We start from the raw sequence: 26,896 nt of genomic DNA on the forward strand, positions 1-26,896 counted from the left end.
CTGGCTACTGCTTCCACACACTGCCTGCCACACTGTCCCCAGCAGAGTGCCTGGAGCTCCATTCAGAAGGACAGCTCATCTCCCCAGGGTGAGGGCAGAAGGCAAGGCAGCAGTTCCATCCTGCTGGACCAGAGGGCTTCTGCAGCTGAGCAGCCGCTTCTTCAGACTAAACCAGGCTGTGCCACTGTGTCCTGGAAATCCTGACCCTCAGAGGACACGTATACGTGCCCCAGTGCACACATACTCTCTGTTCCCACAACACTCCCCTTCTCCGGTTCCCAGCTCCTGCACCCAAAGTGCCGCACCCGTTTCTCCAAAGTCTATGGTCTCTGCACAACAGAGCTGTGGGCCAGAACTGGTGGCCGGACCCTGGCCCAAATCATAGCCAGTTGGAAACTGTCTCTTCTTGCAGGGACGAAGTAAGCCAGCCAGCAGCTGCAACATACGCCACACATAGTAGTAGCCCTTCTCCAACAGTTCCCTGGGCTCATGAGTCTCAGGGAAGAGAGGCTGCAAAATGTCAGGAGGTAGAAATATCTGTGTGGGCAACTGTATGAACAGTGCATATGTGTGCACACTCCACTGAAGAAGTGTGCAAGCAAGCATGCAGTGCAGGCTGACATTGAGTCAAACTACATGCACGTATAAAAACTGCCATCAACCTAGGACAGTATCTCTAAATGTGCAGCAACTCTAGTGGAATAAAAGTATTAACATATAGCATGCCAGAGAGATGAATCACAATGATCTGTTCACAAGTAATTCCTTAACTAGAAAATAGTAGATGTTGAGCTAGGTTATTTTTCAAAGCCTCCAATTAATTTCTATATTTCTGATCATTTGCCTTCGGGAATTAAACACAAATCAAAAAAATAAGAGTGCAATTCAGTGGATGTGGCTTTGTCCCTAGAGGTTTCCGCTTGTGCAAGCATTTCATTGGGACTGCCGGAATCCCCAGCCTTTGACTAAGTTTGCAGAAGAAAACTTATCTATATTGACTTATGTGTTGCCCAGAACAGACAGAAATAAAAGTCTCGGACAGGCTTTTTTTCACCCAACAAAGGCTTATTTTTTTTTTTTTCCATCCTTTGCTTGGGCTCGAGCACTCCTGCCCTGCGTGCTGCCACTTTAAACATGATCAGATCTGTGCTTCACTGCAAATAACAACTGACCAACAATGGGCCCTGCTTCATAGATTTGGGAATGTTTGGCTTAAGCTCCCAACGACTGAAGGCCTTTAACTCCCACCGGCCAGGCACAGTCTGCTTTGTTGTTGTCTGTTGATGTGTCTGTGCTCATTATTCCTTGACATGCAACATCCCCCCTCCACCCTCCAACCATCCACAACCGCACAGAAAGCGAGATTCAAATGGGAACAGCTGTAGTGGTTCAATGGGAAATGATGCCTCTTGTGCAAAGGGGAGGGAGACCGAAAAGGGAGAGGGCCTATTTGAGAAAGGCAACAGCTTTCAGAGAGTCTTGTAGAAGAAATCTACTTTTGAATATACTTCAGTGAAATCGCTGTTGAAATAGGCTGACAATGGAAATCTGCCCAGATTGAAAATGCCAGCCCTAATTCAAAAGACAATTCCTGGTTAAAAGCTTGTTGCATTTTTAAATCATTTCTAGACTGTGAGCTCTTGAATTAGATGGCTGAGAAGTATTACCATTTTGTATGTATGCTGTGGGCATAAATGGGCACAGACCTACACACAGCTTTAAGTGGAAATTTTTTCTAACTCATTTCTGATTTATGATAGCTATAAGAATTATTTCTTTAAGGATCATCAGGATTTAAAATAGAGTACATATGAAAGTAACCGTGGGTTTTGAATGTTACTCTAACATGAAAACAAAATTTGTAACACCACACTATAAAGTTAAAAAGAAAATAGTATAATAAAGGAAATACAAAGGCTTTGGCATGGTTTTTACAATCAACAATGGTTAATTTTGATATGTGGTTGTGAACAACTTCAAAACACTTAAGTTTAAAACTCTTGCAAGCACTTTTAATTGATTAGGAATGAATTCTAGATGCACAAAATGATTGGACTGTGAACAGTAATACAACTATATCTAAGAACAATTAACTTTTTGCTGGCCAAAAAAGAAACGTATGATTGCATGAAAATGTGTATAAAACATCTATAGAGTTTTCTTGTCAAATATAAATGAAATTAACTTTATTATAGAAATCATTCTGAGGATTTCTAGGGAAGACAAATACTTACATTTTGACATAAAACAAATTGGATTATATCGAAGACACACTCTACCTTTTAGCTATCAACTTTTTTCTTCCTTGAATTTATATCTTACCCTTTTTTGCACATAAACTTCATCTGTTAACAACCTTTGGAAAACCAACAGATATTTCTTACATAAATCTAGTGCATGTTGTTCCAGGTTTAATTATATGCAAAGGAATGATACAAACTTGGAACCTCAGTCCATAAACTATGATGGGTAGAAGTATTCGATATATCTTGATAAAACTCTTAAATTCATGACAAAGCTTGTTGATCATGGTTTCCTTTTTTTAAAAAAAAAGAAAAGAAAAGAAAAGAAAAAAAAACAACTTCATGACCAAAACAGATCAAACATCCATCCAGTCTACGTTGTTCTTTTTTTCATTATAACATACAAATGCCCATTTACAAATAATACACCAAAATGAATAAAAGTTTGGATACCAAAATGAAGATTTGTTCCAACTGATATCGTGCCTTCTGTATACAAAGGTCCTTGTTTCAAGTTCATTCCCCCATGGTGCAACACAGGACACAATTGCGGGACTGTCGTGCTTCTAACAGCCATCTTTCTTTCCTTCCTGAACGCCCAAGTGCTGTGTCCACATAGTCACTGACTGAATTAACACAATATATTCTTTCTCTCTCTCTCTTTTTTTTTACTGTAATCTCGGCCAATATTGAGACATATCAGGTTCACTTCCAGGAACTTGAACTGGAACTGACACACCAGGGGAAATGAGTCCTAGAAGTGGATGAAAGAAATAGCCATGTAGATCGATATTCTCTTCGAGAGACAAGCACGGAGTATGAATGCACAGGTTTAAAAAGGAAAAAAAAAAATCCAATGCTTTCTAACATTTTAACTGTATTTAAAATATATATATTTTCAAGTGTTACCAACAAAAGTAGCACCTTCAGAAACCAGATAACATTTTTACACATCCCACGGCCCCCACCCAAAAGGGGAAAAGGAAAAAAAAAAACCTTCCTTTTCTTTGTATGTTTTTAGAACTTTAGTGATAAAATGATCTCTGGAAATCCACGTGGCATTTCATCGGCTGCAGTGGGAAGCATAAAGGAAGCCAGGAGGGTGAGAAGTCTTCCGATAAGCACTCACCCTGCAGCTCGGGGGGCCCTCACTGCTGAATTTGGCTAATAATCTCTCCTCAGAAAACTCACAGTCTCAGGTCACGTTTTCATGTACAACTTCTGTGACCAAATTCAGGAAAAACGACTTTGCTTTTTGTGTGTACGGTGTCAAGTTTCTAACTAGCTTGGCTGAATTTCCCTTTTCAATCAATTTTCCCCAGAGGAACGAGCAACGAAGAGTTAAACACATTACCACACAAAGCAGGGAGGTTGTTTTTAGGTAAACTGTGAGTGAAGGGAGATCACCTGGCAAAAGAAGCTCTGAAGGCCACCTCTGTGCAGCCTGTGGGAAGCGGTGGCTCACCTGTGGAAGTGGTGCCCGAGGTGCCCATTGGCTGACTGTTCATGTGTGTCTGCATATGTGGGGGGGTGTAGGTATCATAACTCCGCCCGTTCACCGAAGGGCTGGTAGGCAGCATGCAGGAGTACGAGGAGGTCTGGCTGGGGACTGGGGGCTGAGAGGAGAAGGCAAACCTGTGGTTACTGAGAAGCACATCACACAGCCCCGTCCCCAAGCTCCCTTCTCCCCAGGAACTCTCCCAGTGAGTCTGATCATTACAGATGTCCTCACGTAAAGTACTGGAATTCCAAGTGATAACTAAGGTCAGGCCTCCAACCGGTCCTTCCAGTGGCCACTGCTAAAGCTGCCTAAGCACCAAACTTCTAAAAGTACTATAATTCAGACAATTGTCCAGCCATGTGCATGGCACTATCCATAAAATTAATAGGATTTTTGTCTATTTTAATCTTCAGACCTCTGATGGCATCTTTAGAGAAGGTATAGCATGAAGACTTCCATTAAAACACATCCCCTCTCCTACAAATCTAATCTATTTGGGAATCCAGTTACCCCCAAATCCCACATCTCAAGCTTTAGGGCAGAGAAGTGGGAGGAGTTCTCTGTAAAGTTTGGGTTAGGGAACTTGGGAACCTTTCATGGCTGGACTTATGGGATTAAAGATTCTTCGAAGAGGCTGATCAGTTTTAATCTCAGATTAAAGTGGTCAGAAGTGTCAGTAAATACCTAGCCCCATCCTGTGAATTAGCTGTGACTTCCTTACAGACCCAAAAACCAAGATTGGGTTTTACCCATAAAATTGCGTTGCTAAATGTTTAGAATAGTGTTATTAAGGAGATAAACCTTTCTCTTAACCAAATAAGAAATACACAGAGCTGGGACCAAACCCTTCATGAGCTCTCATGGGGCTATGCCAGGGCAGCCAGTTTGGGATGAATTAACAGAAGCGTAATGTCAGGAACAATGGAGATGATAGCACTACTCTGTCTGCTCTGCCAACTGTAGAAATGCTTAAGGTTTCAAGATCCACACTCTCAGAGGGCATGACACATTAGAGAAGATTCAGAGGACACCCACTCTTTGTAAAGCAGTTGAAGATGTTGATCAACAGGATCAACAGGACAGAGGGATGAGCCCCACCCCGCAACATTCTAACCTCCCTCCAGCTCCAAAATTCAAAGAGTAATTTTCTCTGAAGAGTAGAATCATTGATAATATTTATTTTTTATGCTTTATGAATGTATGTACATTTTGAATTATATAAGTTGTGTAATTTTTAGAAGTCAGGAAAATAAATTGACCCCATACCAGTCTATATGTTGAAACAACCCTAATAGAAAGCAGCATCTATTTGTTTCTAATTCTTTTCTCATATACATATTTATGTTCACAGAAACCCAGATGTTACTACAATTTACAAAACTGAACAAGACACTCAGTGGCCTTACTAAAATCAGAAGATGACTGCTACAATCAAGCTCAAAGAGGCAAACAGGCCTTGAGGGCCCTGTCAGAATTTCAGTTTGCATTTGTTTCTAATTCCCAAAACCACTTCCTCTAGGCAATCAGACTTCTGGAAAATTCCAAGGCAGTTGTAGCAACACCAACTAATGGGCTGTTAATCCCCTAATTTACATTAATTGTACTATGGCCATAATATCCAGATGCAATAAAAATAAACATGAGAATAATTCCTCTGAAGATGCTTATCTAGCTGCTCCTATATTAGTCTGAAGACTGTGAAACATTTATTTTGCTGTTATTTGGATTAGAAATCCAGCAAAAGATGTTCAGTGGAGAATATGCAATCTGCGTAACCCCAGAACTGTTTCCGGCAGGGGCTCTTGCTGGCCAATCCCACACCATCCAGCATCTCTAATTGTTGTACAAACAAGAGTCCTGGGAAAGCCACTGCCAGAAGTTCCTCCCAGTAGACCAATTTCTCCCCTCATCAAGAGTCCATCCAGCTCTGAAGTTCTAGTATACCCCACCTGCATTATACAACTTCCATCGGAAAGGGTTAGCCTGGTACAGGGCCTAGCACATGATAAATATTTGGGACAGAACTGAAAGTAGGGGAAGGTTGTTGTAACAAGTGACTAGTATCAACCCATATAAGTCAGAGTGCCACAAACTCATCACATTATTCACAGCAAAGAGACACAAAATTTCTGGCAAATCCCTTCTATTTCTTTTTTTTATTATAAGATGTAGCTGTTCTTCTCTATTAAGTGTACCCCATCATGCAAATATGAATTCCACACTAGTTTATCACATATACCCTAAATAATGTCCAAAATGCATACACGGATTATATTTCTATTAATGTGAACACATTAATATAAACCCAAATTTCATGTACAACCCCTTTACTATCATATGTTGCCATCTTGATTTCCATTTTCTGGTACAGGTTTCACTGATATCGAAAACACGGCCCATTCCCACCCATCATTATCAAGCTAACATTCTCTGTGAGCAAAAGGCAGATTAACTTGACTGAACATCAGGTTTTTAATTTTTTTTAAAAGCATGAATCAATCAATCAACTCAAAGACTCAATCGACTGTTTTCGTCTCAGACTCGACTGGCCAAGCCAATCACTGTCGTGAGAAAGGATCCCAAGGGGACATGCACGGGCCAGTGCCGTCTACAGGCCCCGACCCACGCTTCACTTCCTCTGCCACGCACCTGCTAAGCAGGCGGCCACGGGCCTCACTTACTTGCATAGGCAGGTTATTCGCCATGGTGAAGCTGGGCATGGGCGGCAGAGCGCTGTACGTGTTAGTGAGGGCTGTGTCTGTTCGGCCCAACATGGAGCCAGAGGTGAAGGAGGAAACTGCAGAAAAGGGGACATAACGAACAGTCATGGTTAAAAGTCAGAGCCGAGGGCAAAAACACCCAAACACATTTCCTAGCAGTATTAATATTTCCAGTTACCAGGCGTGGTGGGTTGCGGGATCGGTTGGTAGACACTGGTGCTGAAACTACTGCTGATAGGAATATGACTAGGTGTGTTGCTGGCCTGTCTTCTCTGATTCCTCAGTTTTTCTTCTCTTCTCCATTTAGCCCTTCGATTAGAAAACCATACCTGGAAATCAGACGGAACAGGTTAGCCCTGTGCCCATTCCCGGTTCAACTCCACCCCCGGCACTTCTTCTGCCTCCCCTAGAGGTGGCAAGGTATTTAGCATACCGAATCTGTTATTATTTATTTAAGCAAATGGCATTTTTTAGAAGCACCGTTGTGTCTAGAAAGGGCAAATGGTCTGAATCGCAAAACATGAAAAACCACACGGTCCCTGGGTACCTGTATTCTTGCTTCAGGTAGATCTATTTTGGCTGCTAGTCTTTCTCGGGCAAACACATCTGGATAATGGGTTCTCTCAAACTCTGAAAGAGTAAACTGAATTTGTGCCAGAACTACACATAACGTGTTGACCAAGCTCTGGATCAGGCTGGTTCCCACCTCCAACCCCCAACTTTCAGCATCTCCAACCCATCCCCTTTAAAATGCTACTACTATTAACATCGATGGTACTTAGAACAACTGTCCCACCAAGTTAAATTTTATTTGAAGTGACATTCATTCAGGTATGCTTCTGTGGCCTGAATTAGCCAAATCATCATTTTTTCTTTATGAGAAGTCAGACTTTAGTCTTTGAATTATTGGTATATGAAAAAAAAAACATGCACTGAAAAGATGCCCAGAAAAAGAGACAGACAGACAGACCCAGAAAGATGACAAGACAGAGACAGAGAGACGGAGAGAAAGAAAAAAGAAAAAAAAATCTTTTCAGTCTTCTATGCAAAGGGCCCTGGCTAAATTTAGCTCTTTGTACTGAAGATGTGGCATTTACTTTGATTTACTGCTTCTCTACTTTGAAAAACTCCATCACCTTTCTCCAGGGCCTCAATTTGCTCTTGGGTAAAGGATGTTCTATTTCTTTGCAGCTTCCGCTTCAGCTGAAGTCGCATTTGGGCCTCATCTGAATCTTCTCCGTTGGAACTAATGGAGTTGGTATTCTCTCCCCCTCCTTCCTGTTGCTGGCAGCCATCTGGAACAAAAAGAATGGACAGTATGAAAAATTTGGAATAACTTGGGGCCTCCAAAAGTGGTCTGATATAGCCATAAACTCCAGGAGCAGTATATTCAGACAGTCTTACCAAAACACTCCCAAAATAACTGTCCCCTTTTAATAAACGACATTAGTGGCATACTTACCTGATCACATTTTTTTATCTTTGTTTTTTTTTTTTTTAATCAAGATGAGAGCATTTCTTAAATGACAAAATAAGTGCTGATGTTTCCAATTAAAATGATCTTTCACAACTAACCCTGACTCTCCAAATACTTCACCTAGTTCCCGTTCCCTACAGAATTTATTTACCTATGGCTGTGTTGGGAAAATAGAAGAGTGATGTTCAAGATTTCAGCTGATCTATAATCAGTAATTCCTATCTAATCAATTAGATGTTGATAGGTTTGTAGAAAATGCTATTAAGAAACCAAACCAAGCTTGTAATCTTTTTAAAAAAATATTTATCTAGTTTTTATTTGAATTCTGCACAGTCAATTTCATTTTAAAGGTTGTGAATTTAGAAGTGCTCGCATTGTTCTGCAGTTTTATTCAACTATTGTATGAGTGTGCTTTGCCTTGACACCTATTACGAGCACAGCTGTAATTATATCATCACCAAGAACAGGCTATAATTGCTGAAAATGGAATTTTATATTTAGATAAAAGGACTGTCCATTCTTTGTAATGTGTTGCACCAGAGAAAAGTAAGATTTCTTTTAAATTTTTAACGTGTAATTTTAAAAAAGAAATAGTAGAGAGTTCACTAACTAGCTAAATATGCTATGCTGCAGCTGAATCCTTGGCATATCATTTAAGTGGTACATTTTTAATTAGGGCATTTCCACCACTTTTAATGTAATTTCTATCATTAAACAGGATAAAGTTTTATTGTTTTCCCTTGCTGCTAAAAGGGCAAAATGTGCACTTGGGCTAGCTGTCTCTTGTCTTGCTTCTCGCTCATGAGGCCACAGCCTGTCTGAAGGGAAGCACTCAGCCCTGACTAGGACTGAAAGCTGGGTCCTGGGTCCTGAGGCGCCCAAGGGATACCAACAGGGGCTGCCCCACCCCCCCATCCTAGAAACTTGGCCAGTGGAGAGGAGGGGCCTCTAGGGGGCCTTGGTGGGAATCGACTTGGCCAGGAATATCATTTATAACCAGGAGACAATAGGCAGAGCCTTCAAAGAGTTCAGGGAATTGTGACAGGATCTAGTGGGATCTTTTCAGGAACTTTGAAATGTTTTAAAACCCCAACTTTCTCCCCCATTTAAACAGGCGGATTCATCAGCACTGGCCACCATATGGGCCCTTGGAGATCTATTGAGATGACCACCAACACTTGAATAGAGAGGGGCTGCTTTTCAGCTCCGCACAATGCCCCGCAAGTAAGGGAAACTATTAAACTCCTGGGGCAGGAGCGTTGGCAAACTTTCGTGGGCAGAATTTTGAGGCCACAATGAGCGCGGACAACAAAAGGATTCTCTTGAGGCGTGCAGCGGGCCACATTGTGTTACAAGAAGCCCAGTCAACAGACTTTTCAGTGAAGTGTGTTAACCCCTCTGCTCCGCTATCATTAATCACTGTCCGAAGAGCGGGCGCCTCAATGCTATTTAGGGCGCTTGGCTGGGGGATGAGGGTGGATGGGGGGCCAGGGCAGGGGGTAGAGGGAGGCAGGAAGGGTCGATGGGGCTGGTGTGTGTGAGGGGTTGGGGCGGGGGGAGTGGAGGCAGCAGGCTGGAAGGATGGAGACCAGGGTCAGGGGGTAGGGAGGGAGGATGGTGGCCGGATGGGGTGGGGAGGGAGTTAAAGAGGGGCAGGGGAGAGGAAGATGGAGGAAGAAAGAGGGCTACAAAGAGACAAAGGCCAGAAAGGTGTAAGAAGGATGGAAGAGGGTAGGAAAAGAGACAAGAGGGTAAAGAGAAGGGGAGAGAAAGAGAAAAAGGAAGACGTGGGGCGGGGGAGACAGTATTAGGAATACACGAAGGCTCTACTTTGGGTGGTCTTGCGCTATCTCAGAAAGGTGGGGGGTTGGGGAGGGCTACTTAGCTCAGGGAGAGATGCTGGACTCACGTGTGCCGAAACGACACAAGTCGGTGCTAATTTACTGCCCCAAGTTTCCGGGTGACTTTGCAAAGTGTTTCTCAAGGAAAAAATAAATAAATAAAGAACCACCCTTATTTTTGGATTTGTTTAACAAGGAAGACTTTAGAAATAGCCCTTTTCTTTGGCCAACTAGATAATAACTGTAGGTTATTGCTTTAGGAAAACACAAAAATCTGCAGCCATCTGACATTTAGGGACAGGGACCCTCAGAAGACCACAGTCCCACCTTCCTGGGGTGGTCAGTCAAGCCTTCCAGAAGGCCTCACCCCAATCTTTTTTTCTGGCACATTCGATCTTGCCAATGAAACTAAGCTACCCCCGATCTCCCTTAGAAGACCCCCACAGATCACATTCTCTTCTCTCATTTGCTTCTGACATCTTCCTAATTTTAAAACATGGACATTTGCCCACACTGTCCTTCTCCCTTCCTCCCCCACCTTCCTCACACACATGCTCACACTCAAACTCACACTAATGCAGGAGCAGCACTGACTTGAGAATTGACATTTAAGGGGGGAAAAGTCAACGGAGAGAACTCGATTTTAAACATTTTGGAAGGAGTGGGGAGAGTAAAATCAGAGGCAGGTCAGGAGAAACCACTGGCTGCAGGATCCCTCGACAACCCCACAGAGTCAGCACCATTGAAAGATGGGTTTTGTTTTGTTTGGTTTTGTTTTTTCTTACTTTCAATGTAGCAACGGTTCACAGCCAGGCAGTGACGGAGAGGTCACTCTTGGATCGGGCGCCCTTTTTCTCTTTACTGGGTTTACCTTCCACTCTTAAAGCTTTTAACAAAATAAAACTAGAAGTTGGATCTCGAATTCCCCCACATGATAAACCTAAGTGGCAGACAATTAAGATATCTTCTTTAAAAGGCGCCCCCTTGGAGCGCAAAGAAGGAGCCTCTATGGGCGCCGTCCACCTTCCAGCCTAATCCGTGAGAAGGCGAGTGAAAGCGCCTCCCATTATCCCAGCCCCAGGACCATCTGACGCTGGGGATAGGATTTGTTTCCTGGAAGAAGGAGAAGAGAGAGAGACGGAGAAAGGGGAGGGGGGGAGGACGCTGGGAAATAAAATCATTCCTTAGTTTCTTAGTGTCTTAATCAGTGAGGCGGAAAACAAGCAAGAAAAGATAGCAACCCGGTTGCGGCACCTTTTCAGCTCGGGAGCGCGGATCAAAACATTGTAGCATCTGTTGAAAAAGAGACTGACTAAATCCTATAGAGGGCCTGGGTATTATGGGAGGTGAGGGGGAGGGGAGGAGATAAGAAAAAGTGTCTCCGTGATCCCTAAAACCACCAAATCGCTGGAGAATTGGGGCTGGATAGAGTTGTCTCTTGTTGTCAGCCCACGTCGTCACGATTTTATTCACTGCGGTGTGGCATTGATCAGATGGAAACCATATTTGTCTCCCTCTGAGACCTAACCTCGCCTTATGCTTTCGGAGTAATGGACTCTTTAAAATCCCCAAAACAGCTTCCCGGCCTGGGAAAGGCGTCTGGGGAGGGAGGGGGACCTTCTTAGCACCAAAAGGTCTGAGGATTCCCGGGACCTGTCGGCCGAAGCCGAGCTCGCCACCAGCGCCCTGCAGCGCCCACGGGAGGCTTCCACGCTGGGCGCGCACCGCACGAGCTCGCCACGCAGCGGGGGCGGCGGTGCATGCCCCGCGACGAGGCGCTGAAGTGGGGTTTTTCGCGGGCCGAGTGGAGACTGGCAGTTGGTGAGGCCGAAAAGTTCAAAGCCCCTGAATGAGCGCCACCTCCTGCCCCAACCATCAGGAGCAGGTCCTTGCAGTTGGGCTGTCCCCTCCCGCCCTCTCGCTCCTGGAGGAAAAGCGGCCCGATCCGGCGCAGCCTCTGGTGGAAGCCGTGAGGCTGGCAAAGCTGCAGTCCTCGGCTTCTGTCCGGGCTCCGGGAAGCAGGAGGGGGTTGTCCATGCTCCAGACCCCGAGCTACTACTAAAAGCCCTCGCACCGAGAGGGCCAGGACGTGGAGGCTTGGGGTTTAGCCCTACCGGGCCCAGCCACTGTGCCCCATGCCCTCCCCAAGGCTTCTCGGACCCAGTCAGGTAGACTCCACGCGCGGAGAGGTCACCCCGGTCTCAGATTGCTAGGGCTGGCGCGCGGGCGCTGAGGGGTGCGAAGTGCAGTGTCTTTGGGTGTGTCCAGGATGTGTATGTGGAATCCTACAGTTTCGAAGGGTAGGTGAGGGCGTGGTGGTCTACACTCAGCCTGTCACTCCCTCTTCCTCATCAGAGGCTGGAGTGGCCCTAGGCCTGTGGCCCAGTTGGAGGCAGCACCTTCTCAGGCGCACCCAAAGTGCCCCGGGAGGCCTCGGTTTGGGGCGGCTGAGCAGGCGGGCGGGGTCGCCCAGGGGAGCCCAGGCCCAGCGGGTCAGGAGGCCTCTACCGACCAGCAGCCACGCTGGGAAACCCGGGGCGAGCGCTTTGCTCCCTATCTTCCCAGTGTCCGTCCTATATTGTTTTCTGCTCTTAAAACTGACATGTCTAATTGGCAATTGGTGCCGAATCGTGTCCAGAGGTCTCTTGTGGAACATTTCTACAGCTGTCTCCTTCAACTAGACGCTTATTCATGTCGCCTTAATGAGAAACAAAACGTTCTCTAATGAGCAATTACAGAGCGACAGGATTGTTCCCATAACAAATTCTTGCGAGTGACAGAAGCATCCTTTGTACCAGATATTTCGCATACTGTTACCGATTTTCCCTTCTCTAGCCCGGCTCGGTGGAGGCGCGGGGCACGGGAGCGGGTCCGAGAGCGCAAGGACGGGCGGGTGGCCCCATCAGCGTCCCCTGTGCTGCCACCCCCCACCCGAGGCCCCCAGGCTTCATCGTGCTCCAGGGAGTGAGACGCCACATCCCATTATCCCACATATTATCTCCTTGTCACAAGGACAACAAATACCGATTAATCTTCGGAGTAAACTGTTTTCTATTCTTGACCAAGCTACCTCTGTGTACTGGGGAGGGTAGAGCCCACACGCCCCACCCAACCCTTATCTGCTCATCTTCCTCCATCCCTTCTCAAAGGTCCTGGGATGGTCCAGATCCCATCTCTCCTCCCAACCCCAGCACCCCACAAGCCGGCTCACAGTATCCTCACTCCACCTTTCTAAGCAGTCGCCACCCACAGACAGTGAGAACTGGGGGTCCAGCAGGGTGGCGGGGGTAAGAGTGGAGATGGTGAGGGGTTGTTTTAGTTGGGACACCACCACTTCCAGTGTCTCAACACCCACTGGGCGCTGCATCTCTCTGCTCACCTTCTCTCATATGCACCCTACTCAGAGTAGCATAATTTGTCAATTATGGCAAAAAAGCAAAATGATACAATTGTGTTTACCTCGCAGTCTGTCAATGTGTTAACTTGTCACACTTCTACAGCAAGGGGGCTCTCCGTGCATTTTAATGGCAGATTTGAATAGGGTACCACGCAGCTAGCTCTTATACACACACACACACACACACACACACACACACTCCTGTAAAATACACGCACGCACACCAGCCACATTCATAGCACTCCTGTTATATACAACCCTTACACTGCCAGGCCAACCAGATAGTTGAACAAACATCACCTACACACAGTGCAAGCCAATATAGCCCAAGCCTTTGAAGAGTGCTCCTACTACATTCTCCAAGCACAGACACTGAGCGAGGGAAAGGTTGGGGGAGAATAGAATTGGCTGCATATACAGAGAGTTTAGATGGTAGATATTTGGGTTTTTACCTTGGGTAGGTTGCCCTGGCACCGAAGTCCCCGGATACCAACCGGGGCGGGTGCCCCAGCTTCCGGTCTGCCCGTTCAACATCCTTAGTTTATCATACATGCCGTCTGCGCCCATCTGTTGCTTTTCGCTAGCCAGGTTGCGAAGAACTCTGTTTATTGATGACACCTGCAAATCAAACCAAAATCAAACCAAATGGTAGTGTCTCCTGAAGACAGGGTCGCCCTGTATTAAGTTCCCTTCTTAGCACTCCCACCCCCTTAAAAAACTCTTAACATGTTTTTAAAAATTCCCAGCTGTCCTAGGACAGCAGGTGGATTTACAGGGACATCGTGGACAGAATGACAGCAATCGCTTTGGGCATGGAAACTGGGTTGGGTCTGAATTGGAGAAGACGGGAAGGTGGTCATTCACCATTGCTCAGTGTCTCTGGTGACCTAACTCACATGGTTGCTTTGCTTTGTTAAAAGATTTCAAAAAATATATATTTAGACTTGGTTTAGAGCTTTTTTTTTTTGCCTTATTTCTTTTATATTACAGCAGAAATGAATGCTTGACACCTGAAGGAAGGTTCAGGCAAGTGGATTTGGAAGTAGTTAGAACCTGGTTTTCATTTTCATTTTCCTTCTTGATTCAAGTCCCTTTCCCTAGGTAACTCTGCCCTCTACTTTGCAGCATGCAAATAAGGTGAACAACTCCCCCCACTTGACTCCCATTTTCCAGAAAGTCAAAAAAAAGGTCAGGATGCTCCTCTCAACAGCCCCAAATATAGGAGACGCACATAAAGCAGGGAGGAGATAAAGACAGCAGTAGGGGACAGAGTAGGAGTAAGTGAAGAAAGTCTGGTAAAGAGGACAGCATGGAACTTGGGGAGGGGGTATTCTCGGTGAACTTACACTTGGTATGTTATCGTTGGTACAGACCCCCTCGGACAGTAATCTGTCTCGGATTTCCCAAGCAAAGATGGACGGGCACTCCCGCTTATACTGGGCTATTTTGCTTACAACTTCTGGAGTCGCTACTCTTGGCTTACTACCACCGATTGCCCTGGGTCTGATGGAGCCAGTCTCGTAATACCTGCCCAGAATTTTACTCACACATCCGTTGGACACCTGCATAGGGGAAGTGGACAGAAAACCACATTATTAATAATTTCAAGACAAAAATAAAATTGTTTAAGTATGCATTAAACAATGACAAGCTTACGTTTTGATTGTCCAGCACTTGGACTTTTGCATCTGCATGGGTCTATAACACAAAAATATACCTTCAATGGTATGAGAACTTACTGTAGAGAGCTTTTTTAAAAATTACATTTGTAGCCCTAAAAACTACAAATATGATGATACTTTCAAACAGTTTGAACTAAAAAAAAAACTAATTTAAAAGTTTTTTTAAAAAAATTGTTTTCTTAAACACTGGCTGAAGATGCATCAAAACGAAGTCAGATTAATTTTTTTGTGTGCTGATCTTGCATAAAGCGGTGTTATGTTTTAATAAGCAAAGGGTGACAATAAACTGAATTTTAACTTATATTTCCTTTAAAAATATACCCAATTGAGTAAATGTGACTTAGGAAGGGAGGTAAATAGCATTTGCCTTTTTAAAATCAATAGATATTCTTCAAGAAGACGAAGAATGCAAACAAATCTCTTGAAATCTGAGTTAAGCATGGAATGAGAGAGAAGGGGAAATTATGCTGGTTTTGTAAAACTCAGCTTATTATATAGTTCACAGACTGTTACCACAATTAAGGTTTTTACCAAAAAAAAGGAGTAAGGTTTTGTTTTAATTCACACACATTTTTTTTTCTTAAGCAGATGAGTTTATCTTATGTGACTGACCCACGTTGAAAGAGATAGGGAAGGATGGTGGAAGGAGAGGGGAAAGCGGGAAGACAGGGGAGCGGGGTGGGGACTGGGGTGGGTGGGTGAGGGTGGGGGTCCATAATTAGCAGCGTTTACAGTAAGAAATGAAGAAAGGGCGTTGAAAGTGGAAGGCCGCGGGGGCGGCGAGTGGGGCGGCGCCGGGAGGATCACCTGCAGAATTCGGGAAATGTCGCACGGCCGGGCCCCGCTGTGAGCTAGCTCTACGATCTTCTGCCGGGTGGAGTCCGGCAGTGGCCGCCCGTTGACAAAGACACCACCGAGCTGATTCACTCCGCTGTGACCTGAGGAAAGGGAGGCGAGGCGAGGAGAAGGAGTAAAGAGAAAGAGGAGGAGGAGGAGGAGGAGGAGAAAACAACCACAGTGCATCCTCAGCTCCCGGCCGACCCTTGCCAACCTCGGTGATCAGGTCCCTGCTATCGATCAAAAAACAACAGGACCACGCAGCCATGCGGGGCATCGGACAGCCCAGCCCCAAACACAGCCGTGCTCTTGCCCACTGGGCTGCGGAAGCACCAAACAGGTAGACACATGCCAACGAGCAAGAACACACGTACCTCACTATTGCCATCACCCCAGCAGTGCCCCCAGCCGACTGCCCCTCTTCATAAACACCCAGCCAGCCTCTGACAGACAAAGTGCAAACAATTGGCTCTAAAAATACCCTCCCAAAGATCTCTCCTGAGTGTCATGGCAAACCGTGGTTCTACAGAACCCACACTGAATCTCCAAGCTCTCTGCATTGTTGGAACTGTGAGAGCAAATCCCAGAGCCCTTCAGCGCTCCCGTGCACGCTCAAGTCCAGAAACGTTTGTTGTCACACTCCAAACTCTGGCGAAGGCACCGCACAAGCACTGGGGTTAAAAATGCATATGTAGAAGAGAAGGGGAAGGAGTAGAGAAGCGCTAGAACAGCAAATCTGTGGCTAGTGAACCCCAACCTAGGTTTCAGTGCTTCCACTGCGGGCGTGAGGGTCAGAGCCCCAGATATGCTCCAACCACAAAGTAGTCCGGCTGCCGGAGCTGTGAGTCTGCTCCGCAGCCGCCACGGCTCGCTTTACTTCCGCTGCTGATCTCGGCCCTCCCCACAGCCAAGGACAGATATTGGCAAAACTCAAAAAGCGAAAAGGAAAAGACCACACCAGAGTGTCCGCCATCCCTCCTTTACCTGATCTAGCAACCTCACCCTGTTGTCTAATCTGAGAGAATAAGGAGTAGTTAACACCTCTCTGTAGCTCCCTCCCCAGAAACCACAGGCTCACAAATACAGCCAACTGCCAGTTTCCACTTTGTTAAAAATCTCCAACCTGCAGCCCCGGCTCTAGAGAGCAGCCCTTCCAGGAGAAGACGTGGCTCCCTGCTCAGCGCTCCGCTCCGCTCCTCTCCTCTCCTCTCTTCTCCTTGGAGCCTCTGATAAATTGACTCCAGGAGCTTGAGCTTCTTAGCAATAAATAAGCTCCAAATATAGAAGAGGGGGGAAAATATGATGAGCCTCTCTGACATTTGTCTTTAAAATAAAACTAGCTGCACGTCAAGTTTGAGCTTAATTTCTGGAAATAGGCGGAAGTCGCTCCGGATCATGCATGGAAGGCTAATTGAAAAGATCAGTCGGGGCGCTTGTGGCAGCCTTGTCACTTTGTGACAGTGCTCCGCTCCGGGAAATTGCATCGTCACGACAAACGGGACCGTGATAAAACGACCCTTTCCGTCCCTATTTGTAGATCACTCAGACGAGATTGAACTGCACTCGTTTCCCCTTCAAGGGGAGTCGCGTTTTCAGGGTAGCCAAAGGCTTGGGGCGGAGGGGGCCCTCACTGAGAAGGGGGGGTCCGGAGCCTCAACTCGATGAGAAGTGACAGGCGTTTGGGGGATCTCAGCTCCGGCCGGCCAGCCCAGCGCGAGCAGGGACATCGCACGGACACTGCTTCTCCAACAGAGCACGGCCTAGTCCGCGCTTCTGGTTTCTCCTAAATTCCCTTTAATGCCTTCTTTGCCTCGCAGGACCCATCTGCCACTCTAGCTACGGAGCCTCCCCTTTGTGCAAAGTGAGCCTTCCAGGAAAGAGAAAGGCTGTCCCAGAGAGAGACGAAGACTTTCCAAACTTCACGCACGGCCTCAATTCCCAATCTATGGATGCCAAGGCGTATGAAGCCGCCCTAATCCTAGACCTTCCTCCTTTCTCCACCCATAGCAAAAAAATAACGCGCCCACCACTTCTGCAGAAACCTTGCCCAGGAGACGCCAGGGCCAGATCTGCCTGGCCAGCATCGAAATGGCAGCGAGGAAACGCTGCTCTAAGTTCCTCTTCAGAGGTTAAGCCTCAATCATTGTGTCCCTTCCCTAGGGACGGCTGGCGCTCTCGCCCAGTGGCGATGATTATGCGCCTAGAATTCTACTGCGCGAAGCATCTAATAGGAAAACATATGGTGTCAATTTGGATGCTCTGCACCTCACGCACACCCGGGAGTGAGCGGCACAAAGCCCTGCCGGCCGGCCTGCGACCCCGCGCCCCTCAGGGCCCGCCAGCCAGGCCGCAGCGGCAAATGCTCAGCGCTGCACGCCCCAGAGCCCCAGCCAAGCCGGCCGGAGGACCTGCGGCTGGGGAGCCTGAGCTGCAGGGGGAGACCCCAGCAGCCAGAAGGGTGGATAGAAGTCTTCGCTTGACCAAGAAGAGTACCTCCTGGGCCAAGCCCTGAGGCCTGGCAGGTTCTGCACAACTAACCCGCCTTAAAGCTCACTATCTTTGCGCTCTCTCCAGAGCTTCGTGCCTACCAGCCTCGGAAGAACCGGGAAGCGGCTGGCGCTTCCTGGACAGATACATCGGGAGCTAGGGACTCTAAGTCTGCAGTTCAGCAAGAGAGGATTGCTAGAAGGCTTAGGCCTTTCTGCACTCCTACTACAGCTGAGCCCTTAAATCGCGTCCAGACTATGCACCTAAAAACCAGGCGAAGTTTCACTGGGCCTCCAGGCTCCCAGGCCTGGGCTCCAAACTAGCCCTGCCACATACCAACATGCACAGACTGGGCAGGAAGGTGAACTGGAGGCTCAAGGGGCCTGGGCAGAGGGAACACAGGCGCCCTGGAATCAAAGGTATTGCGGGGGAGGAACGACCAGGACCCATACAGTTGCAGCGATCAGGGCACGGCTTTTCCAACTCCTTGGTTCGACCCAGCACTCTCTTCCCAGGCCCAGTAAACCTGCTCTCGCCAGCGCCCTGTAACAGCCCCATGGTTCCAATTTACCATTTTCACCCACCGCAGGCTGGGGCCCTTGCCTTCTAGGCCCAGGACCCGAGTAGGGAGGGGAGGAGCTACCCTGAGAGTGCCTGGAGGAGGGGAGCACCCCCCACCCTGCCTAGCCTGTGGAGACGTTCAGTCTTGGCTAAGCCCAAAGGGGCCTCCTTCTCCTCTCTGGCAACTAGAAGAAGCCTCCGCCCCTCCCTGTTCAGCCCAGCCCCACTCTCTGGGGTCAGAGCCCGGGCAGGGGCGGGGAGGGTGTGTGTGTTACAGGATTTGGGGGGATGGGGTTTCTCTACCTAAACTTAGCAAACTAAAGCAGGCGGTTCTGAGCAGCCCAACCCCTGTTCTTCCAGGAGCCAGAAGAGCAGAGCAAATGCCCTCCCCTCTTGGGTTGCCGGATGCAGAGGGGGGCACAACTGCCTCAGGTCCCCAAGCTTTTCCCGCACCAGGGGATCTGGCAAATTCGGAGGCCACAAACCTCTGCACCCTCCCCTGACTCCCCAGTCCCCGCATTCCCCAGCCTGGTCAGAGAAAGACCAGAGGCACTTACTGTTCTGCATGCTGGTGCTGGCTGGGGACCGCAGGATCCCACTGGGCTTGAATATGGGGCTCTGTTAGCAAGAATACAGGCATTAATCCTGGGCCCGCACCTGGCGTGCCTACCTCCCCATCAGAGGATGACTTGGAGCCAGGAAGGAGAATGCCCCTTCTTTATGAAATGATCCACTCAATCACTTGGGGCGATCTGAGGGTCATCCAGCTCTGCCCTCCAGTGCATGCAAAATCTACAAAAAAAATACTTTAATATTCCCAATCTGTTTTCCCCAAATCCCTATGTAGTTAACCCTTTAATCAGGAGAAAGGATGACTGGATTTTGTCTTTTTTCTTCCATCCAAACAACAATGAAAAACATTCTGACTCTAGAGTTTTAGGGCCCAAAGCGGCTTTTGAGCCACCGCAGAACTTGCCTGAAATCTGGGATGTCTGTCCACTCTTAAAATAAAAGGTCTCACACATCTGCGCACCCCTAGTTAAAGTCTTCCCCCTAAGATAAAACAGAAGGAGAGAAAGGTATGTCAAATTGTGGCTCAAAAGCATAGGCCCATGGACTCTCTGAGCCACACTCTCAAAAAACAAACAAATAAAACAAATGAACAAAAAATATATATTTAAAGGACTCAAACTGCCATAAAACCCTAAATTCCAGAGTTGCACCCACATCTTTAGCGGCCTTTCCCACAGAAATCACAACCTTTTAGAAGTGGCTGCTCTGGCCTGGCTTGGGAGAATTATAGAATTTGGAAAGTAGGGGTCTCATTTTGCAAAAACATCAAGAACCAGGGAAAAGAAAAGGTGAGAACAAGAGAAATGGTGGGGTGAAGAGTAGAGGCCCAGGACCAATACCTGAAGTTTAGATAGATGTGAGGGGAAGGGGACCTCGTAACTTCAGGGTGCCTGAGGGTGCAGACTGGGGCTGATGAGGACTGGAAAGCTGCTCTTTCTCCTTAAGGAATTTCACCACCTGAGCTGCCCCAGGGCACCCAGAACCCAGCTCTCTGGTTACCCTTTAAATTTCACTCTCCCCTTCAAAATATCCTAGGCAGGTCCCCACTCCACCCATCTCGCAGCCTTCCTGGGACTTTGAATGTGGTGAGCCCAACTCCACCCCCCCCCCCAAACCTCACTTATTGTGATTAACTTCTCTTTTGGTGTTTAGATCTTCCTCCCTTTTACTGTACTGTGACACACTGTCTACCTCGCCTCACTGCTTTAAAAAGTACGAACAGGAGGGGGTGAGCGTGGTCGACAAAGCCTACAGACAGCGAACAATGGCTTCTATTCTCCAGCTCTCCCCAAACCCAAAGAGCAAAATCGAGCCTCCCTAACCAGAAACACAGATTCCAACCACACGTACAAACAACCCACCAACTCACAAAAGGAACAGAAGGACACTTTTAGCTTTATAAGTCCTGACCTAGTGCGTGTCCCCCAAGGCTCACCTTCTACCACCGCCTCCCTGCCTTCCCCTAAGAAGAAGGTTCTGGGGGAAGGGGAGAGAAAATAGGAAAGTAATTTCTTGTTATAAATATCTGGAGGTAATCGTGTTACTGGTGTGAGTTGTTAGGGGCAGTAAAAAGATACAACGGCACCGTGGGGAGCTCAATTGGGGAGAGAGAATTACAATAAAGAGACTATTCAAGAGGTTTGCAAAAAAAAAAAAAAAAAGGTGATTATATAGTCATAGCATTATTTTTTCTGTTTTAAAAACTAAAATATTCTTTTTCCTGTTTTGCCTATTGTGATTATTAATTTTGCCTGCAAGCAAGGAATTCCAAGCAGCACATATTTTCTCTCTAAGGCCATCCATGGTCTAATTTATTAACTAGCTTGGAGGCAGCTTAAATCCACAAAAAATAAACTTAGGAGGAGGACTTTTCCTCAGCTTCCGAATGCAGCCTGGTAAATATTGGAGATGGCAGAGGGCTACCTAGTTACCTCTAGCTAGGTTAGCTCCCAAGGTCTCCCTCCTGTCTCTCAGTCCACATGACCACTGTCCTGCCCCAGCCACTTCTCTAAGTGGGACTCTGAAACTGCAAAGTGGTGGTGGGGGCGGGGGCGGGAGGGGGTAGCGGAATTCCCCTAGAAGGGGTAAAACTTCTTTAACTCCTCTCTGTGACCCCCTCTGTACTCGAGCACAACTGAATGCCCACATCCCCGGCCGGTCCTTTCTTGAGGCCATTTAAAAAAATTCAGTAGCTGTTTCCAGAGAGGACTAATTTTCGAAGCATCTGGGAAGGTGGAAGCATTTCAAGTTCCAATTCTGCTCCATTCCCACCCTCCCTCTCAGCTAAGATGCTATATAATTACTTAAGTAATTGTTAACACTTAGTGCAAAGCAAACCAGGACCTCCGCCGTGCACACCAACACCCGGAAGCAGTCATGCAGAGAGGCTAGTCCCCCCCAGCCGCAGCCAGAGCCCCCAGCTCAGCCTCGGGCTTCCTGCAGCCCTGACCAGGTCAGACAGCCATGCCAGGAACGAAGGAGTGTCCAGACACCTGGAAGTCACCACAGCCTTGGACCAGTAGGCCACTCGGCCACTGCCTCTCCCATCCCCTGCACAAGCCTCAGCTTTCAAATACTGTTTTTTTAAATTACTTAATTCTCAAAATCCAACCCCAAACTCCTTTGCTGGGGTGAAGAGGAGAGCTCACTTTCTGCCTTCCCCGCCTCCAGCCAAAGAGTAATTAGCAATTAAGATGACAAAGTTTTACTCTCTAGGGCCAAATAAGATAACAACTAATCAAATTGCCTTCAGACGTTTGCAAAGGTCATCGGCTATAAAAAATGTAATGTCAATGGCAACATCTATTATTTCTCCCCGGTAAACTCGCCAGGCTTTCAAGCTCTTTGCTTTTTATTTCATTTCTGCTCCCACCCCCTCCTTAACCTTCCCAAGTTCGAGTTAAACATCCAGAAAAGCTTAGGGAGCTTCGTAGAGTTTGAGAGAAAAGGATACCACATTCACTTTGTTTTTAAACTTTCTAGAAATCACTCAAGACTGGAGGACTAGGTTTTAGTACTCAAAAAAGAAAGCATTTCCACTTGAAATTCAACTCCATTTCCCCCAATTACACTTGCTAAAATTCAGGGCTATTATGGTGCAGGGAGACTGAGAAAATCTACACAAGAGGCAACAACTTTATGAACTTTGAAAAGACACTTTTCCTCCTGGGGTCTTAGAATCAATCGGAAAGCTCTCGAATTACTCAGACTAATTAGCTGGGAGAGGGTGTGATCAGACGAAGGGGAAAGCCACTGCTTTCATATTGATTTTTTTTTTTTAAGCCTCACAAAGAAAAAAACCAGGAGACTTGAAATTTTTTTTGAAAAAAAGCAATCCAGCTTTCCACTTTCAAACTTTTTGAAACGGCAACACCGGGTGCAGCTTTGTCAGAGGAAGACAAGGAAAAATACCCACCGAGCGCTGGGGACTGAAGGACAGGGAAGACCCCAGCTTTCGCAGGGCGAGGGCGAAGGTTGGGGGAAGCCTGGGAAGCAGAGAGTTTTCAAGTTCCGAGCTCTGCGCTCAAGTTGGGGGCAACAGCCTGGGGGCTTGATGGAAGCTGACAATCCTGCTCCGCTCTGAGCTCCCTCCGAGCGCGCGTTCGACCGCTTCGGCCTGGTGGCTTCCTCCCCGGGTCCCGCTCACTCGCTCTTTCTCTCCGCCTCCAGCGTGCGATTGCCTTTGCCGATGGACTCTGCTAGGGCTGGCGGCGGGCGCGGTGCCCCTCGGCGCTCGAGTGCCCGCGGACTTCGTGCCCCGGCGGAGAGCAGCACAAAGCCAGAGCGCGGGCGAGCGGGCGGCTGCGCGGCGAGCCGGCTCTCCCGGCGCTTCCTCGGCGCGCCCGCTCTCTGCGCGCTCGCTGGGCCCTCGGCTGGACAAAGCAGCCGCCGGAGGCTGGTCCCTGCAGCCGTTCCCGGGCCTGGGGCGCCGCAGAGCTTCTTCGTCCTCTCCCGCCGGCCAGGAGCATTTGGCGACGCTGGGGCCGGGGGCCGCGGCTTCCGATGCGCCTGGAGCCTCGGTTCTTCCTGCGAGCTCAGCCCGCGCTGGCGCTGGGAGTGAGCCGGCCGCCCGCCCCGAGCCCTGCGCCGCTCCCGCTCGCCGGCCGTCGCCCTCCGACGCGGGCTTTCGCTGGAAGTACAAAGTTTGGGCTCCTGCGTGGAAACTTCTCCGGCCCGACTCTCCCGGCGTAGCAGTGGGGGAGGGGACCGGCGAAAGGGGAGGAAGGAAGGGGGGAGGAAGGGGGAGACCTGCCTGACTATTGCAATAAAAATGAAGCGAGAAGAAAGAAGCGGACTCACCTTTATGAGGCATCCTCTCTCGTCAAAGCTCCTGTCAAGAGTTTTGTTTGGTTGGGTTTTTTTTGCTGTTGTTGCTGCTTAAAGACCACAACGGTTTGAAATGACGGTGTTTTAAAGGAGTTGCTGGCGAGAGTTTTCTCCACAGATGCTGCTGGTTTGGTTTGTGAGAGCAATTCTCAGATCCCTGGGAAGGAGACAGAGATTGACAATAAAATGGGCTGTCAGCGGCTGGAGAGTGAGAGATAAAGAGTGTGGGTGAGAGAAGTGGCTGCAGCCAGCACACCTATGCTGATTGGTGATGGCTCAAGTGTGTTAATGTGTGTGTGCCGGCGCCCGGCCTCGCCTCCACCGCTCCTCACTGGCCCATTAGCGAAGCCTGACCTCTGTCATCATCCTCCAGCAAAACACTTCCTCCTGCGCCTGAACCAGAGCGGGAAATGAGGCCGAGCCACGGTTCGCTTTTCAAACCCACTAATCACTCCGCAACATGCAAATGCATCCCTCGCTCCCACACAAAATATTGCTTTATGCAAAGCAGCGCCGGGGCCTCGCGCCAGCCGATTGGATGTTTCCTTTCCCCGCCTGGTGCAATTGGTCGGTTTGTTTGAATATGAATACACTTGTTTTCGGCTCCGCCGGTGGGTCCCGGCTCCTCTCCCCGGTGCTGGGCCCCCGCGCCCAGGCTCTGGAGCTGGTGCTCGCTGACATCTCTAGGCTCCGAGCGCTCCGGGAGTCAGCGCAGCCCGCACTGTGGCCGCGAACTTGAGGAGTCGAGTTTAGGCCTCTGGGCTGGGGGTTCACGCCCACCACCTCCCGAAGCTGGGCGCGGGATTCTCAACTTATGGGGGGCGGCAGGGGAGCAAGTTTCTGCAGCTCTGCGCAGCCCTTTTTTGCCAACTCCATCTCAGAGTGGTCTGCCGCCCCGCCCCCGCCCTCCCCTCCCGCCCCTTCCCTACCTCCGCCTCAGCGCTGGGACGCGGAGAACAGCAGTGGCCGCACCCTAGCCCACCTGGCCACCGTGTGGAAGAGAAAAGTGGAGTGTGCGGCACTGGGTCCCGGCAGCAACACTCGGGCGCTGTCCGGGGCGAAGCCTAGGCCGAGGGGAGGCCTCGGCGCTGGGATCTCAGAGACACCGAGTCTCCTTCTCAGTCCAGGCCTCCCGGGCCTGCCCATTCCCCCACCCTCGCTCCGCCGGTCCTTTCTTCTGTTCTTTCTCCTTTCGGAAGCCGCGGTGCGCAGCGGAGCGGAGGCACAGCCGGGCTGGAGAGGCCCGAGCAAACACACCACTTACTTTGTGTACAGAGGGTTCTTGTGAAAAGCCCTGAAGAGTCCTCACCAAACACTCACCAACTTCTCCCACGTGCCATTTGTTGACTAAGTGCGGCAGCTTTTCCAGGCGCCCAAGAGGAGGGGACGCCAGGGGGACACGAGAGGGGAGGGAGGTGTCAAAGGCCTGGGGTGGAGGAGGATGACCAATGCTGGGAGAGACTGTGTGTGTGTGCGCGCGCGCGCGCGTGTGTGTGTCTGTCCTCGTCCGTGATGTCGCTGTTTCAGCGTGTGTCGGTGTGTGCCACCGGTTATCTGTATATGGTGCGCGTGTCTCTGCACCACGATTCCTTCTCCTGGGTCTGCTCAGTCCACGGAGGCAGCTCCCCATCAGCTGTTGCCAGAAAACCAGGGAGGAAAGTAAGTAAATGGCTTTTCTCTTCTGACCACACACCAAAAGTCCATTTGTTGAATGCCGGACGATTAGGACACACCTCAGTACACTCCAAAGGCGCCCCTCGGCGCCCGCAGTTAAGGTGACAGGGGAGGGAGCGGCTGCTTAGTCCTGCGAAGTCCCGAGTTCTAGAGGAGCTTGTATGCGATGGCTGTGAAAAAGGGACTTGGGGGGGGGGTGGAGGGACACACCCCAGGACCCAGCAAAGAATGGGGTTGGAAAAGCTCAGGCAGGGAGGCTGAAAAGAACCCACCATCGGGCACACTTGACTCATCTTGACTTAGGAAAAGTGCTGAACGTTAGCACTCATCAATAAAGTCTGCGCGCCCTGAACTCACCGCTGAGAGGTAGCGCGTTAGCCACCCCTGGGAGCTGGGGCCATGAAGACATTGCAGGCTGCTTTGGGCCGCCAGGCCTAGTGTGGGTCTCACACTGCCGTCCCCAGCCTGGACCCAGTAATGCCGCGACCAAGGAGCTTGGGCAGAGCTCGGGAAAAGCTGAGGCCTGCCCAGCCCCCCATGGTTGCGACCGCACACCCGGCGCGACCCAGAAGCGCCAGGAGAAAACCCAGGCCAGAAGCCAAGCAGGTGGCGCCCGCAGCCGAGGTCAGCGGTCTCCTCTGAGAGATTTCGTAGGACCGCGACTTTCCCGATCCCAGGATGTGGGACAGCGGGCCCAGGTCCCAGATCAACGAGAGTCTGCATTCTTTTTCTCTCCCTTTTTGCTTCTCAAACAAGCATTAAAGCAGCTTGAACTGAAGTCCACTGGGCATAAGCGAGGGGGTGAGGGAAAGGCCCAGAGACACTGTCCGAACTGGAGGTGAATATCATTTTTACAACCTCTCAATTAGCGACCGAATGGATTAGCACCTTCTTAAGCTTTGCCTCGGAAAGAAGCAGCCGTAATCTTGTTGCTATTTTCCCCCTGGGCACTGGCTCTTTGAATGGGCTCCTTCTCCCACCCAACCCCAACCCCCATCTCACCTCGGAGAAAAGTTTTAACAACAGAAAATCATAAGAGGTGAGAAGCAGGGAGTGAATGCCATTGACGTCATTGGGTGGGGGTGGGGGCTTGGGGAAGGACTCTTGGAAACCCCTCAGCACCAACAAGAAACAAAAAGGACTTGGCTGCTCCCAGTGTGTCAATATTTGGGGGGGGGGAGGGGCGCTCAGCCCAAAGAGAGGCAGAGTTTTCAAAGTTTAAGGAGAGAGGGGTGGAGAGCAAGATTTTCTGTTCTTTCTGGGCTAGTTTCAAAGATGGTGGGGGTGTTTTGCCTTGCACCCTCTGCCAAATACCTGTTCTGGGGGCGACACAGATGGCTGGGGCGGCGGGGACAAAGGTGCAGCGCCCCATGGTCAGAGGCGTGGGCAAAATTGAGACAATTCACAGGTCGCCATTTTAATTGCGGCTTCCAATACCACCGAGGCCCTTACGCTGCCGGCGAAGGCGGGGGGGATCGCGCCTGAGGTTTCTGTCTTGCCTTTTTCCGCCTCTCCCTAAGTGCCCCCTATCCTACCCTACCCTTGCCCCATGACGCCCAAAGAGGACCGCTCTTCAG

General features: G+C 48.9%; 1 protein-coding gene across 17 annotated transcripts in view; it reads right to left on the reverse strand.

Annotated features, from left to right (window-relative positions):
* Nucleotides 1-1,875: 1,875 nt before the first annotated feature.
* Nucleotides 1,876-26,896, reverse strand: part of PAX6 (paired box 6) — a 28,750-nt gene continuing 3,729 nt past the window's right edge. Inside the window, exons 1-14 of one of the 17 annotated variants that reach the window (XM_036220555.1) lie at nt 24,966-25,029; nt 23,619-23,802; nt 19,723-19,799; nt 19,304-19,364; nt 15,669-15,799; nt 14,836-14,877; nt 14,526-14,741; nt 13,632-13,797; nt 7,601-7,759; nt 7,012-7,094; nt 6,643-6,793; nt 6,426-6,541; nt 3,709-3,859; nt 1,876-2,997 (exon numbers count right to left, since the gene is read on the reverse strand). In XM_036220555.1, the coding sequence (XP_036076448.1) occupies nt 2,912-2,997; nt 3,709-3,859; nt 6,426-6,541; nt 6,643-6,793; nt 7,012-7,094; nt 7,601-7,759; nt 13,632-13,797; nt 14,526-14,741; nt 14,836-14,877; nt 15,669-15,799; nt 19,304-19,313 (1,311 nt within the window). In that variant the 5' untranslated portion in view covers nt 19,314-19,364; nt 19,723-19,799; nt 23,619-23,802; nt 24,966-25,029 and the 3' untranslated portion in view covers nt 1,876-2,911. Of the gene's footprint in view, nt 2,998-3,708; nt 3,860-6,425; nt 6,542-6,642; nt 6,794-7,011; nt 7,095-7,600; nt 7,760-13,631; nt 13,798-14,525; nt 14,742-14,835; nt 14,878-15,668; nt 19,273-19,303; nt 19,365-19,722; nt 19,800-22,734; nt 22,788-23,618; nt 24,130-24,909; nt 25,030-26,896 lie in introns of those variants that run through there. The other 16 variants (XM_036220556.1, XM_036220560.1, XM_016147060.2 and 13 more) reach the window with 16 other exon arrangements.

This window comes from Rousettus aegyptiacus, unplaced genomic scaffold (assembly GCF_014176215.1).
Source record: "Rousettus aegyptiacus isolate mRouAeg1 unplaced genomic scaffold, mRouAeg1.p scaffold_m13_p_5, whole genome shotgun sequence".
NCBI lineage: Eukaryota > Metazoa > Chordata > Mammalia > Chiroptera > Pteropodidae > Rousettus > Rousettus aegyptiacus.